The sequence below is a fragment of the Amia ocellicauda genome, chromosome 3 (assembly GCF_036373705.1).
Source record: "Amia ocellicauda isolate fAmiCal2 chromosome 3, fAmiCal2.hap1, whole genome shotgun sequence".
NCBI classification, from domain to species: Eukaryota; Metazoa; Chordata; class Actinopteri; order Amiiformes; family Amiidae; genus Amia; species Amia ocellicauda.
The window spans coordinates 11,317,769-11,334,706 of record NC_089852.1 but is presented as its reverse complement, the minus strand read 5'-3'; the positions used below and the strand labels follow the sequence as shown (position 1 = coordinate 11,334,706).

At 36.8% G+C, this 16,938-nt stretch overlaps 1 protein-coding gene across 1 annotated transcript; it reads left to right on the top strand.

Annotated features, from left to right (window-relative positions):
- The first annotated feature begins 253 nt into the window (after nt 1-253).
- Nucleotides 254-16,421, top strand: arl8ba (ADP-ribosylation factor-like 8Ba). The gene is made up of 7 exons (XM_066698140.1): nt 254-491; nt 7,468-7,548; nt 9,049-9,122; nt 9,553-9,646; nt 10,326-10,393; nt 11,162-11,232; nt 11,984-16,421. Exons 1-7 carry the CDS (start codon nt 369-371, stop codon nt 12,031-12,033), a joined length of 561 nt encoding a protein of 186 aa, XP_066554237.1. The 5' UTR covers nt 254-368; the 3' UTR covers nt 12,034-16,421.
- The last annotated feature ends 517 nt before the right edge of the window (nt 16,422-16,938 follow it).

The window sequence follows — 16,938 nt, the reverse complement described above, 5'->3', positions numbered from 1 at the left end:
CCCCCTTGGACATTTTCACATTTTTCTCCCTTGCAATAGGCATTCATTTGTTTTCCTCTGGGGTTCCTACACTAATCCACTAAGCATTTGTACGCATCCTAGTACTGTGTTACCGATGTGTGAATAGTCGCTGTACACGTTGCAATTTCCCTCGAAGTTAAGCACCACCAGAGGTCGTCATTTTGTTGAGCACTTGTTCCTGTAAACCAAACTTGCCCGTCTTCCCTTTGGAGGGAGCTCTCCGTGCAGTTCACAGTCATATGACAGAGCGCACTTCCTGCAGACACTTTGCACTCCTGGCTGGGGCTTAGGAGACACAAACAACACGGTGTCCCAGGTTTTGGTCTGGTTGTCTTTCCCACCTCAAGATGCTGGCACTCATCAACAGGCTTCTGGACTGGTTCAAGTCCCTCTTTTGGAAGGAGGAGATGGAACTGACGCTGGTGGGACTCCAGTACTCTGGGAAGACCACCTTTGTCAATGTGATAGCAGTGAGTTATTGCTAATATTATTTTGTTGCAAACACTATGCATAAAACATTTGCCCAGCCCTAGACAGGGAGGGGGCAGCCAGACTGCGTTGCGTTGCTGGTTAACGCTTGCACCTGTATATCTCGATTCCGTTTCTTTTTCAAGTCCAGTTTGGCGATGCAGAGGCACCGTGTTTTTGTGCTGGAGGTCGGATGAGTAGTTCCACAGTGTAAACATCAGGGGTAACGTAAGGCCGGGCGGTGAACTGCGCTCATTTAAACGTTGTGTATTTCTTTTTAATCCTTGTTTTGTACGATTACTACAACACTGAACCGTGTATTATAGTATCGTGCTTATTGCTTATTATTCAGAAGTGGCCTAATTTAGTGCATTGACAGGAGTGGGAGAGATGCAGAACTTATGCCTCGGCTAGGCCTCCATTTCGTAATGCTCCAGTGTTTTGAAAGCCAAGCTAACCTTACACTTCAGTTCGTGGGTTAGTGAAATAATATGAAGCCAAACGAGCCTTGACAATAACACACGATCAGTCGTCTTATTAAATGCATTTCATCTGCCTGCATAAGACCAGATGCGAAACCTTGTATCCGTTGGGCAAAGGTTTTACTGTGACCGATGTGATTGATACAACGTTGCATTGTTAGAAGTTAAAATGTATCGGTTAGTATGAGCTGCTGACATGAATCTATTAGTGCAATTCTGTAACGGTGTCAACAGATATAAAGGCATCCTGGTAACTTTAAACCCCCCAGACCATGGAGGAGTTAAGGCCGGGGTGTTGGGTAAGAGGGCAGGTGACTTAACAAAACAGCAAGTTGAATAGCGGTCCTTATAAAACCAAATATATAGCACTTACATTGGAAACAGAGCTAATAGATAATTGTGTTTGTTTCTAATAAACGATTCAAAACTATTGATCATTTGTAAGGGAGATTGTGCAGCCAAATATGTATAGAGAATTGAAACATCTTAGTCAAATCGGGAAATAAAAAGGCTTGCTTAGTTAGGCGAGTTTATCCAGATCAGATAACCATAATTCAATTCAGTTTGTCTGCTGCAGAGGCCTAGTCGTATTTTGTTCTTCGTATTCACATCTGGCAGAATATATGGCTTTTCATTTCTTTTTTTCATCGGAAAGACCGAGAGTTGTAACAATCATGTGAGACAGCCTCACGCTTGTTTGCGTCATTTGGCTCACTCAGGTTCAGCATCACCTCTTCATTTGAAATCTGACACTGTTTTTGAAAGACGTTGCCCAGATGGTCTTGTCAGAGTAGCTATCTGTCTTGTTTACTTTTTTTTTTCTTCTTTTTGTTAATACACACACAAACTAAGAGTGACCAGGACAATAAGAAAGACATTTAAGATTAAAGATCAAACAAGGAAAACCTCACATTTACATGGTTTAATTATAGTTTAAATTAGTTATAAGGTAAAGTATAGTTTGAAGTATAGTTATCTATGTTTATTCAGGGCTAAACAAGCAGTACCTGGCAAAGAAAGAGGTCGAGGCTGGTTTTGTTTTAATTAGACATTAAACAAGTCTATGTTCATTAAGACTGTCTGTCACTGGGGGGTGGAAGAAAGTACAATGCAACTTTAGTTTTTCTTTTATTTTCAGTTAGTATGAAAGGTCTTTGCACAATAAATCCAGCTCCTTATCACCTTTGTAGATATAAAATGAGTAATGCGCTCCCAGGAAGGATTTTTGTTTATTTATAAACCAAAATTGATTTTGTCATTTACTGCCATTGCCAGTGATATAATTACAACTGGATGACTGCATAGACCTATACAGTCGTCATGACAACCCCCATCACTACAGTCGTGCTCTGGCTTTTTCCACAATATTCAGTTTGTAAAGTCACATCCTTGCAAAGTGCACGAATTGTGAATTTGGAAAGTGTAGCTGTATGTTATTTTCAAATAGTATTTTAAAAGCATGACTATTAACTTCTCCATGACTTCCACTGTCCCATTAGTGCACCCTACAATCCCTGGAGTGGCACCTAATTGTGCTGTATTTGCAGAGATTTAACTGTCTTAAAAAATGCTGGGATCATTTTAAGCAGGTATTTGGAATTGTAAGTACAGGATATATGGAAAAACATGGACACAAATTTGATGTATTTCCAGTACATGGAAGGCCAGGCCCCATAACTCAGTCACTCACCTTTTCGCAGTATCAGAGCTTGTCTGCCAAAACAGGATATTCTTCTAACTCTGTAATTTAGGTTAAAAAACTATTATCTTTCTAGCTTTTCTAGATATTGGAGTATACTATAGTATTGTAGTGTCGTAAATGCGATTTGATTTTACATCCCATCCATTGATATTGTGTTTAGAACATTGGATATGGTGCCATATTGTGTTGATTATGCTCTGCGCTTGCTGTGGGCCTGTCCCTTGTAGGCAGATAAATCTAAAGTAGAGTTCCCAACTGAAAAGATTAACGTGATACAGTCACAGGCAACAGTTCATATCAGACTGTTTTTCAGCTGTCATGCTTTAATTCACACAGTTGATTCTCACTACCGAGAAAATGCGGATATGAGTTCACAAGATATAGACCTACTCTTCCCACCTGTACTTTTCAATGAGGAAAAGGTCTCTAGTGTCAACTATTTAAATTAGGAATGATAAAGAAGAACAGGGCAATAAAAAAAGTATAATTATTTAAATAACAGAAGGGGATGCTGCTAGTGTAAGTCCTAGAAGAGTGACTACAATTCTGCATTATAACGACCATGTTTTTGCAGTTATGACGGCGACTGCTAATAGTCATAAACAGTCAGTGGCAATGAGATATTACTGCAGTCACAGACACATAACATTGCAACATTTAATTGGATAAGGTGCCCTGCTTTAACACCCACTTTTATACTAATGAGGACCATTTCAAGGTGGCAGCATGCTTTTATGATTTTGTCTGGATTTGTTTTCCAAAATTGTACATTATAGTGCTTCATTGATAAACTGGAAGTAAGTTTGGTGCTTTCACTGGTTTTTCACTTCTTCCTTAATCTCTTTTATGCATGAAAGGATTTTAGAGCTAGGTGTTTCCTTTCAGTCTGTGTAAATGCTTTTGTGGTTATGGTGCTGCCTAAAACCTGCTGTCTGAATGGGATTGTGATGTCATATTTGCAAAATACATTCATTTAATAGGGTGGTGGGGAATCCTGAAAGGAACACAGTGACTGGATTAAATAGCAAGGGAAAAATTATATTAGAGTAAGTTAAGGGGTTTGCAGATGTTGAAATGTATTTGTGCAGTTTGCTCTAGTAACATTTTTTAACATCCAATAATTTATTCAGTTAAAAAAATAATTTGTGAGATCAAACCCACAGCTTGATCAAAACTATTCTGAGGGAACACAATATATTTAAAAACAAGGACCTGTTTTCAATTTAATCTACAATCAGCCTTGTTTTTGGTTTCCCACAGACAAGTTTAGGTTCAGTAAAGCAACTTGGGCTTATGCTGTGCTCTCAGTAATGTTATTTGTGCATTGCATGTATTCAGCATTGGTTGATGCTCCTGATTGCTTTGTTTCAAGTACCTTAAGGCACATTTGCTTGCACAAACAGTCAGGAGTGGAAATTCAACGGTTTTATCAACAAGCAACAGACATGCTGTATGTAAGTTTTCCTATCTTTTGAAGTAGCAATGAATTCAAAGAGATAATATACTGTAATTGCAAACATGGTTTTCCAGGCTCAGGGTCAATTTCAGTTTAACCTTTCCAATTCTGTTTGCAATTCTCTCTTTCGATTCAGTTCCTGCGATGTCAGTGGCAAAAGGAATTGGAATTTGGAATGGGTCTGAAAAAAGGAATCGGAATTGAAAAAGTGGAATTGACCCCAAGCTTTATTAATCATTTTAGTATTCACTGCACACAAAGCTGAAGTTAGAAATGTTTTAATACACATGTCTCTGGTATCATGCAGGCATTCAAACTGTTTAATTGTAGAATTTGTAGTGCTGTATTCCCATATGGATTAAAATAGAAATAACTGGTTATTATATTGTCATTATAGATTTGCAAAATGAGGTTCCTGTGTGCACAGATCGTAATGAGCAGCACACTGTATTCTCTGCAATGATTACACCACATGCCAGTTAATCTGCTGAGCATCAGTGCAACGTTTCACCATCGAGTAGCCTTACTAAACTCGGCCACATGCAGAAGTGTTCTTGAGCAAAAGCTGATTCCTTAGCTCTTTGAACTGCAACAATGTCACATTATGCCTTGCAGTCTGTTAGATTTGCTCAGGATCAGCATCAACTAGCTCTTGAGGTTATTTTGTATACCTCTCAATCAATGATTAATCAAAGATAAGACGAGGCACTGGAGCACTTGAGATTACCAGGTCATGTGGCTGAAAATGCTAAAGATAAAGGGAGAACTTCTGTGCAAGAGCTTGTGTTTCACACTTTTTTTTTTGGTATTCTTAAATTTTTCTGTGAGTAACTTCTGTAAGATTTTAAATTACAATAAAATCTTCTATCACTACTGTGGCTACTATCATAACTACTCCAGCTACTACTACTACTACTACTACTATTGCTGGTGTGCAGCATGGCTCACATCTCTACAATTTCCCCTTTTGCTCTCTGGTGCATATGGACACACCAGCAGTAGTGCTAGAACACCACAATGCAGTAAATGTAGACTTACAAAATATGCATCAGGCAACACAGAGCTTTGACTTTTCCTCCCTTATGATTAGGTTATGTTTGATAATGAAAGTGTTATGCTGTACAGAGCCTTACACTTCAATCACAATTCGCTGTAGTGGATTGCGATCTTGTTTTTTTGATTTTCTAGGCTCTGCAGTTCTGTTGACTGGACCCAAAAAAATTAATGTATGAGAATTTGTTTTTCTCTTCAGGTCTGTTACATCCTGGGGGAAATGCATCTCACATGAACTTTATCATCCTTGCATAGCTTTCTTTCAATTAAGTACCTGTTTTTTTTTTTTTTAAGAACTTTGAAATTTCACATTTAAGAATCCCATCCTACAGTGTGGTGCTTACTTTTAATTGTAATAGTTTAGCTCTGATGTGAAGTACTGTTGCCATACTGCATAACACATCTGTTATACTGCTTCCTGGTATTTGAGAAATATATATATATATATATATATATATATATATATATATATATATATATATATATTTTTTTTTTTTTTTAATGTTTTTTGTTACCTCTAGTAACATTGGCTATTTGTAAGTAAATAGGCTAGTTAGTGTAATACAGTTACCAGAAATAGTAAACTTCAAGTGACACTTCATTACATCAGGAGGGATAAGTCCGGTCCCAAGGTGCCAGCCATGCAAAATCAAAATAAGTCTCCAGAAATCCTAAGTGTTTTGTAATTTTGTGACAGCAGAAACTGAGCCAATGCAAAGTGTTTTTCTTAACCCATACACTGCAGCCTGTAACCTGTGCTCGGCTACTCTGAGGAATTTCATTTTCAGCAGCAGACAGAAACAGTTGCTTGCATTTCCTGCTCTAAACTGATGTGCACAGAACAGAATACTGTATGGATACCTACATTCTTTCTGATTTATTTCAGGTTCTCAGGGTTTTCCCTTAATTTTCCTTCTTGTTTTGTTGATCAATGGTGTTACAAGCTAACCTCAATGGTAATTGTTAGCAATTTTTCAAACTTCGTACACTTTTCCGAAATCATGGTTAAGACCCCTCCCAAAGTCTGTCATCTGCAGTAATCCTGTCTAGCATGCTTGACTAGGTGAAGATCGTTCATTTATCAAGTTTTGTTAAGAAATGCAAATTGTTCTAAGCATGATAGATCAGTCTTTCCTTCTGTGACTGTACTATAGCAATTATATTATATCAGTAGGTTAAAGAGAGGCCTTGCTTTAAGATTCCAAGCTTCTAATCAGCATTTGGATTGACGCCAGACCACATAAGTAATTTTTCCTCTGAACAGGAAATAATCCTTTTTTTTCTCTAGCATTGCTTTCCAGCTCAATGTGCCTGTGAAATTTAACGGCTGAATTTTAATGTATTCAAATGCATGCGCACTTTCTCCCCAAGTATGAATCTCTTACATCTTAAACCAATAGGTTATTCTGTCTGCATGCATTTATGGAGACTTTTGGCGCAAGTCACAAGACAATTCCACTCACTTCCACTTAGCATGAGTCAGGTGGCGCTGAAGTCATGTGCTTGTATGACAAATCTGAGACAGGGAAGTCTCACAGGGACATAAGTCAGCATTGATTTTAGAGTATAAAATACATTATTTCATGTATGTTTCTATACAGATTTTTCAAATTACATTTTTTATTTTTAGACAAGTAACGTCCGTTTTGAGTCTGTAGACGCAACTCTGAGGCCGTTCTTGTGTTATGCACTTCCTAATGGAAATTCAGTCTTGGCAGGTTAGCACACTAAACAAACAATAAGATTACTGTAATGAATGTCATACAGCTAGCATTATATTAATTGCACTGTGGGACTTGAGATACTTTACCATGACTGTGAAGGTTCCCACTACAGTGTTAATAAGGACATGTGTACATATATCGTTTTTTAGGAACCAAATATCCTAAACCACTTATGACACCCATGGCAGTCTATCCTGTATTAAAAAAAAAAAAACTAATTTGAACACAGGTCTCTGTATAACTGCATAACATGATAAAATACAAATTTCCAAACCATCTTTATATAAGCATAATTTCCATGATTTTGTAGCTCTGCATACATTCTTGTTACTTGCAGAATCATCTGCTTGTCACAGTTTAAAATGTGTATAAAATATCTATATAAAAAGGCTCATTTGAAGGAGGGATGGGGTGTGGCCAGGGATGTTTATTTCTTTAATTTCTTACAAATTCCATGGAATGTAAACTGGATATAGTGCTTAAATATCCCTTTAAATAAACAGGGTTAAATCACACAAAAACGAATGAATTAATGTTTTTGTCTTATCTCTTTTCTCTTAGTCTGGGCAGTTCAGTGAAGACATGATTCCGACGGTGGGGTTCAACATGCGAAAAGTCACCAAAGGCAATGTAACAATAAAGGTACTGATCCCACACAGTTGATGAAAAGCAATACATTAAGTTTAGACCAGGCAAAGGCAGCAAGGAAACCTAGAAACAGCAGAAAACAAATTGTGGCTACATACAGGATTATTTGTAATAAATTTAGTACTGTAGTTCAGGAGCTGTTTTAAAGTGAGTGTTTTTACTTTGTCTTTGATTAATTTACATGTATTGAATGAAACCAGGATACCTAGTTTGGTCAGAAGGGACTGTCTGCATCCTTAAAAGTTATAAATTGGGAGTTTGGATTGCTTGCTCAACCCACACTGCAGCATTACAAGTGTACTTCCTTAGTGCGGGGTGAACTCTGTTCATGATTAATAAGAGCTATGCTTTCCAGCTCAGTGGAGTAGCACTGTTCTTGGAATTATTATTTATTTTATTTATTTTGAATTAATTTATTTAAGCACCAACAACTAATGTACACCTTAATTTCAGTGCTACTTATTGTAAGTTTATTGATTCAGATTGTTCATGTATATTTTATGTAAAGAAGGACAGAATTCATATTCAACATTAGATGAAGATATTCTACAAATTAAATTGTCTTCTGTTTCATGAGTAAGTTTGATCAGCCAGTAAATGCAGAATTATGCTAATTTATGGCTGTGATATTGGATGCAAGTCATTGGCATTTATCCTTAACTATTATGTCTGTTTAACCTTATCCATTAACTTAACCATTCCTGTCTCTCTTCTAGGGCTGGAATTGACCCTTGTCCTTAATCCCACATAGTTATGTGAGCAGCAGTTCAATAGCAATTGTCTTGTAAGAATTGATCAGGTGCTCTGGTTTAGCCCACTCTTGTTTCTTAATTTAATCTGGGGGTCTTTGAATTAATATGTGTGGAAATATTTGGGGCTGCCATGGAATAAAATAATGGTCTAAAATGTTATTACAGGGCTGATGTAGTCTGATCACTGACATCAGATCAGTCTTGCATCTAATCTGAGTGGCCTATGTACAGGGTGGATGTGAGATGCTATTTTCGACTCCCACCTTCTGGGTACAAAATAAAGTCTTCTGTTTGGAAAATAAATCTACAGTTTTGAGAGTTGAGGACCTCTTTGTGTGTCTCCTTTGCGATCTCAAATTGTAAACAACTCAATGACTTAACATTGAACTGGACAGCCTCCACAGACTTTCTGAACAAAACCTTTAACATGTAAATATACAGCCCTAATACCATGATTCCCAGAGTGGATGTACTTCAACTATTTTCAAATTTGTACCTTTGCAGCACGTGCCATCTAGTGGCTAGATAAAAAAATGCTCATTATTTGCACTTTGAGAGATCAAGGTAGTTTGCACTTGGAAACTACTATTCCTAAATGTCAATGGCAACAATAAGGTATTATTGGATTAAATGCAGTATTGCTGTGTGGGTTCTACAATAAGCTGTCAAATCTAGAATGCCTTAATTATACATGTATAGCTTTTTTATTATTTATTTATTAATTAATTTATTCATTTCCCAGATTTGGGATATAGGAGGGCAGCCGAGATTCCGAAGCATGTGGGAGCGATACTGCAGAGGAGTCAATGCTATTGTGTAAGTAACGGCCTGCTCAAAGAAGCTAGGCATACTGCTATTAAGACGTATCGTTGTCTTTGCAAATACATATGTGGCATCATTCTAATGCCTTTGACTGTCCTTTGTGGCTCTTTGTTAATTATATTGCCATTCCCATATCAGTGAATGAGTGACCCTGGACACTGACACACATATTGAGCACGAAAACTCTAAAGGGCTGGTTACAAACGTCTAGTATGCCTAAGGTCCTTCGTCTGTTAAATTATTTCATAACAATTTTGATATAACATTTGAATCTTCATTTTGTTGTTCTACCCTCCAATAATTTCATAATGCACTTAGCGATATTGGGGAAGATTATTTATGCAAATTTGAAAGATTGTCCTTTCTATCTATCTTTTAATTGCCCAGAGGTCATGTTTCTCTGTTCTTGTCTTTTGCTTTGTAGTTATATGGTAGATGCTGCAGACCGTGAAAAGATAGAGGCATCCAGAAATGAGCTTCACAACCTGTTAGACAAACCACAATTACAAGGAATTCCTGTAAGTTCTGTTCAATTCCTTTACGTGGGTAATTGTTACCTGACAGTATCTGGATGCATCTCCTTCCGTGATCAACTGCAGTCACACAATTTCTTATCTCAGTAGCACTTATTTAGCATCTTTAAGGATCAGGAGCTGTGATTGCAAAGTGCTTCCCAGTACCCACCCTCTGGTTGGGGGATTTTAATGATTTCAGTAAGGGAGGCCAGAGGAAGCTTAACTGGAGTTTCAAGTAAGAAAGGAAGGAAAGAAGGAAGGATTTTGTAACCATTATTTTTATTATTTGACCTTTACACTGAGGGTAGCAAACTTTGATCTTGCCAAAAGTGTGCAAAACTTTCCATTCCTTGCAAATGTAAAAATACTCTACTGCAAAATACCATACTGGAAAACATTGACTGTGTATGATAAGTATTTTTCAAATGAGAAATAAAATCCCCTCCCAGTTTCTGCATAAGGATAGAGTGGTTTTGGACAAGGGGAGGAATTCAGGCCCTTCAGATTTGTTCAATTTGAATGTGGGATTTAATTCTAAATCCTCAGGAGATGTTCCTTCCTGAGTGGTAGTTCATGATGATTCAGAAGAGGAAAGAGATCATCACAACCATCAAATGATTCACCAGTATACTTTATTCCTATTTTTTTTCCCACTGACTTTGATGGGCTTTTGCTTTCTTAGGTGCTAGTTCTTGGAAACAAGAGGGATCTTACCAATGCTTTGGATGAGAAGCAGCTTATTGAAAAAATGTAAGGATCCTTATGTTGACCTTTTTTTATTAATTTACACCCACATTTAAATGTTTGAGAAACCTTAAATAACTGTTTTTGAAGTAAAACAAAACAATATATGATTTCAGCTGATTATAAAAAAATTGAACATTTTATTAATTTTATATATATAAATATAATGGGTGTGTGTGGGGGGCATTCTAGTGGTTTATAAAAATTAAATGTATTGTAGAAACTGACTAAGATAAATTAAGAAGATTCAGTTCAGGAAATAATAAGATTGTTGTAATATTACATTATTTTGCAGATCATGCCTTAATGTTGACAAGTTATAAATAAATGGCTTATCAATTTCAAAGGATTTATTTTTTCATTCAATAGCATCCATCTTACATGAGACTGATCTAATTTTTTTTTTTTTATGAAAACATCCCTTGAAACATTATTTGATAATCTCATGATTGACATGATAAGAGTGGCATATTGTGGTTTCTGATTTACTCCTGTGCTCATCTTTGAGCTATTAAAATTGAGTTACGGCTCCCCTGACACAGTGCTTGTTACAGATCATGTTTAACAGAATCATATTATGTCATTGTATACTTGATTCTGCTAGAGAACATGTTGGAGAAAAGAAAGCAGTATGATGCAGCAAAATGTGTTAAAGCACTATTTGCTTCCACACAGTTGGGGATAACTTGATGCTTGAAATTGGCTGTGTGGGGAGTAAGGTGTGTATTGTAACATATTTTTTAATGTAAAGGAATGTTTGACTTATCTTTGCAGGAATTTGGCAGCTATTCAAGACAGAGAGATTTGCTGCTACTCAATTTCTTGCAAAGAAAAGGACAACATAGGTAAGCAAGGTGGTCGATTCAAGATTGTGTCTGGTATCGATGAGCAGAAGACATTTCACATAGTCAGCATGTAATGTAACTGTCTCTATTTTAAGTGACAAATAATGAAGTAACAATGGGTGCCCAGGTAGATTTATGGGCAGCTAGAAACTATTATTTAAAACTGAGAGTGGTGGGATTATTTAATAAGCCTGAACATTAAAGATATCTCTAACTACGATTTGTTGATGTTCATGGACCAGTGAAATATACAGTTATTAGTTGCTGAATAGTGAAAGGGAGTCATAAATTGATCTTACAAAAGTTTTTTCTAATTGTTTAATGTATTTAGCTGAATCCTTATGAAGGTCTTATTATATAGCTCCACATGTGTTAATGTATAAAATTGACCCCTAAATATGGTAAGGGTATGGACTGCACTGAGATGTCTAGGTTGGTGAAAACTTAAAAAAAAAAAAAAAAAAGTAAGTTCGACCTACAACTGTAATGATTAATCAAATGCCATAAAACCAAGTTACATGAAATACTGTATTCAGATCGGTCAAAACCACTTTTAACCCCACCCTGCTTATGATAAAAAGAACGGTAAGCTTAATGTTAAGTTTAAGTCCACTTTCTTTAAAACACAACCCAGCCTGTCTCTTCCTCACATGAGATCAGACAGTTACAGTAACTCCTCCTGTCTGATCACATGGTTGCTGTAAAGGCTCCTGCTGTATTCCACTGATCCCCGGTCCTTCTGCCTCCACAGATATCACACTGCAGTGGCTTATCCAGCACTCCAAGTCCCGGAGGAGCTGAGGCCTGAACCCCCCGCCCTCGTCCTGTCGGCCATATCAATCCCAAAATCACCCTGCTCACTCTGTGATGACGTAATCCTTATTCACGACTCACTGTCTCTCTCGTAGCCCCGCTCTTCATTTCCCTCAAGGTCCATTTTGTGTACTGCTAAAGATTGTGTAACCGTCGGTAACAACGACCCGCTTAACATCCTAGAGTTGTCATGATACTGTAAGCGAAAGCTAGAGAACTGTCACACGTTGGTAAATGTAGATCAGCCCAGCATGTCCTATGCCTTCACAATGCCAAATCACAGGTATTTTTCATTTTTAAATACACCTGTGGAGTAAGAGGAGTTCTGCAGCAGATACTTTTATTTGCCAAGTAGATAACTTTACATTCATCTGATATTTTTTCTGAAGAGATGGGAGCTATATCCATACTGTATGTTGGGCAAATTGAGTTTTTGTTCCCTCTCCTAGCCACTGAATATTAGTGTGTTTACAAGTGATTCTGCCAATTTAAATCTGGTTATGTGAGGTTGTACTAATTTTAGGAAGTTTACATTTTGGGTAATAACAAAACAAGTTGTCTCTGTACAGGTAAAAATAAATAAATATATATATATATATATATATATATATATATATATATATATATATATATATATATATATATATATATATAATTGTGATACATTTTATCATAGTCCAAAACTTTTCCAACTGTAGCAAACCTTTGGAGTAAGAAAACCATTCAGCTTCTGAAAAGATATATCACAATGTGTGGTTTGCTGAAGTCAACATATATATCTCGGAGTTTGAATGTATCAGATTTAAAGATTAAAGATGTATGTAACTCTGGAGTCTTGCAACAAGAATCCTGTGTAATTTTCTAGTGTCAGTTAAAACCTGCAATGCTGTTTCTGTCTACTAGAGTGGTCTGCAGAGTTGAAAGTGCCTTCTGCAATAGCTCTGACTACTGGACCAAAACAGCATTAGAGCATGGATTATGTCTGGGGTACAAAAAAGACTAAGTACACATATAAAATCCTGAAAGAAAAATAAACAGGCTTGCTTTTTAACCTGGATGATTGTAACTCTTGTGATTATCATGATGCTTGATTGGTCAAATTCACTGTGGGTCTCTCTGTGAAGCAGTTAAGATATTATGACAACTCTAGACATTCCCCCACCTTATTTAATGTACTTGTGTAAATATGCTTAAAAGAAGAAGTGTATGATAAAATGTTGAAGACAGTGATGTAAAAGCACAAGGAGGAGTCAATTAAATTATGCGAATTGTAGCTTAGTTTGTATAAAAAGAAGAAATGGGGTTTGTTCTCCTGCAGTTCTCAGAACACATTTTGCACTTTTTTTCTTTTTGTTTTAATCTACAAAACATGCCAGTAAGTGAAAGAAGTCACAGATGTTTCCATACTATTAACAGCATGGTTTAAACTGGATTTCTTGTACCCTGGAAAAATCTATGCTTGTAACCCCCCACATGTGTGTCAGAATGTGCTTTGGGAAATTCTGTAGGAAAAGGGTGCCGCACAATGCCTTGTTGTCTCTGACCTGGTTAACAGATAGCCACAGGGAACTGTTTGGGAGTTATGTTGTTCACACTATGCCTTACTGAAAAGAGATAATATTGCATGTTCAGTCTGTCACTGGGACACTGGATTTGGTACCCTTCTCCCATAGAATGACTCATTGATGGAAGAGATGGACATCATAATCCAATGCCAAATTGATGTATGTTTCATAAACGTTTCCCCTTAAATTAAACTGTTTAGGTAATACCTGTAATAATTGGTCACATGATGTGGACCACTTTCTGTTCATCCTACCGATTTTTATTTACCAGTCTTAAACATATTTGCATTTATATCTTTATTAGATTGCTGGTGATCTGTGCCTCCCCACATCTTAGCATTTTCCTTGTTTTGATATGTTCTTGTATGCACATAATTGTCTTGAATGAATACATTGAAGTGGTCATCTTTAAACCTTGCCTCTCTTTACAGAGCTTGTGTGGCTGGGAAGTTCTATTAGGAAAAGTGAAGCCTGGTCAGGCAGCTTTGGTAATTTCTTTGCCATTTTTTTTCTTCCTAGAGCTCCGTAGAACAGTATTAGATACCTCGCTGTCCCTCATCAACAAAAACACCAAAAAACACCCATGAGGATCTATTGAAATAAATATTACCCAATTGTAACATCTTTTTGAGAGAGAGAGAGAGGCCAAAGACAATTTTCCAGTTGGTGTTTGTGCTAAGAACGATCTCAAAATGACAAATCAGTGGCACAATTCCACAGATGCTATGAGAAATTATTTTATTGGGTTTTCTTTTGTTATCTTGGGATGCTTGCCAGTTATATTTCAATGAAATTGGTCCTGAGCATTGTTCTTTTCAGTCCCAACATTTTTTTTTATCCAGTCAACTTCTTTAAGATGTGACATTCTTTTCCTTGAAATATTTCTCCATTCCCCTCAAAACTACCTCAAAACAATTTCAGCAGTGAAACTTGACTTACTTGAGTCAATTAGAGTAGGCACCATCTGTAGGGTATGGCATGATATACGTTTTGTATGTCTGAGAAAATCAACTTGTAATTTGAACACAATTAACTGGATTAAATATCAGTAAATGTTTTAATTGTAATGGGTGTAATTGGTGCAGATGGAAACAAATGAAAATGGTTACTGCAAATGAAGTAGTACTTGAGTTATAATGGTCAACCTCCATTATTACTAAAGCTTTTTCTCATATTCTTAGCCATGTGGACAGACTCATATTGTACCTTTTATTTTTCAAAACTTTCCTTCTTTTTCAATTCTTGAAATTTGGTTGGTTTTCAGTCTGCTCTGCCACAGTGCAAAAGTGAGGAGAAAGAACAGGGAATAGAGAGAAATGTCCACCCCTGCCACAAGGAAGGGGAATACCAAAAGCTGAGGTTTTGAAATTTACTACTCACATCAATTAGACATTTCATGCTCATTATAAGTATTGCTTCAATGTAACGTGCTTAAAAAAGATTATAAATTAAATTAAATTCTCATTATTCAGGCCACATAATATTCATCTTTAATTCTAATGGCAATTTGTGATACATTTTGCATTAAACGCTATTAGACCTGAAACCTTGCAAATATCCATATAGCAGGTATTGTATGATCTGTCCCCAGCTATGTCAGTGTGCCTCAATATCTATCCCAGGCCTTTTGAGCTCTCCATTGTTTAATTACATTCTTCAATTAACAAAACATGTGCATTTAGGCCATTTTAAATGTCAGCTTTGGATATTAATACCATTTAAAATTCCCTTTGTAATTGAAAACATGACACTTTTTAGGAGCTGGAAACAATTTATATAAGAGACTGAGGCCCAGTATTCATGTTCCAAGATTTGTAATGTGGAGGATCTGCCTGCAGCCTTCTGCCTATTTTAAGGCCTCTGCCATTTACGCCCTCAGTTCTTATTTCAGCTATTAACCTTCCAGTTGTGCCAAAATGTGCCATTTTGTGGTGTAGGTAGATTCCAGTGGATCCCCCCCTACCCCCCAAACACACACACACAGTCTTGTCTTTATTAGATTTGAACCTAGGAATGCAAAATGAACTCACTGTGAAACCTGACCTTCTAAATATAAATGATGCTCCAGTATGCAAGCAGGCCTGTTTCAGGAAGACATGTTAAAAAAAAAAAAAAGATGGAAAACAAATTAACCATAAAACGGTGAGAGGGCAAGCACATGTTCCCGCCCCACCCTCTCCCTTTCCCTACAAGGCAAAGTGATGAAGCCAAAAGAATACAAAGAAAATTGGGGATGAGGGATTGTACATAACTGTGTTACTGCCTTGCCATGATAAACACAGAGTTGTTTACCATGATTCTTCTGACTAGTTAAAGCATGTTGCCACACACCCTATACTGATTGTAGGTGCTTTTAGCATTATCCAGCAGTTACCAGCTACTTCCTTCTTACTGCTCTCTACAGTTAAAGTGGCAAGGTTTCGCTTTATTTTCTATCTATCTGTGCTGCATTGTGCCTAATTAGACAGAAAATGGATGTTTATATGCTTTCTGTGGGGACCAGGTCACTATTTATATATTTAATCAGGGTTGTAGGTAAAGCTAATGTATTTGATGTGTTGATCTACTAACTGCTTTCAGCATTTTATGGTATTCAGACACTATTATGGAAAGAAAGATGTGTTTTCCCTGTGCATTAAAATTGCATGTGTAAACAAAAAACATTCAATTACAAACTTTGTAAATAAGGAAAAGTGAACATTTTTATTGAGGTGAATGTTCTTGTCTGTGTTTATTGCATTTGTTTTTTTCCCCCTCAGTGACTGCTCAATAAATTGAGTTTTTGAGGTTGATTTTGAGACCTCTAAGACATAGATTTCTTACTAGACCTTTGTTTGCACTCACCGGGTAACAACTGTCTTAATGGTAAAATGAAATATGTTTTCAGTTTAATGTGTTTTGGTTGATGCTGCTATAGGTTTCTTCAGACCTGGAATAAGTCTGGTTGCTCTCCTCTGAACTGCCTCTAGAGCAGCGATATCTTTCTTGAATTGTGGAGCCCAGAACTGTCCACAGTATCCAGATGAGCTCTAACTAGTGCATTGTACAGTCTGAACATCACTGCCCTTGTTCTCAATTCTACACTTTTGACAATATACCCTAACATTCTGTTTGCCTTTTTTATTGCTTCCCCACATTGTTTGGATGGAGAAAGTGAGACGTCCACGTAGACTCCTAGGTCTTTCTCATGTGTTACTTCATCTAGTTATGTTCCTCCCATAGTGTAATTATAGTGGACATTTTTGTTACCTGCATGTATTACCTTGCACTGAATTTAATCTGCCGGGTGTCGGCCCACAACTGAATAATATCCCTTTGAATAGCCTGT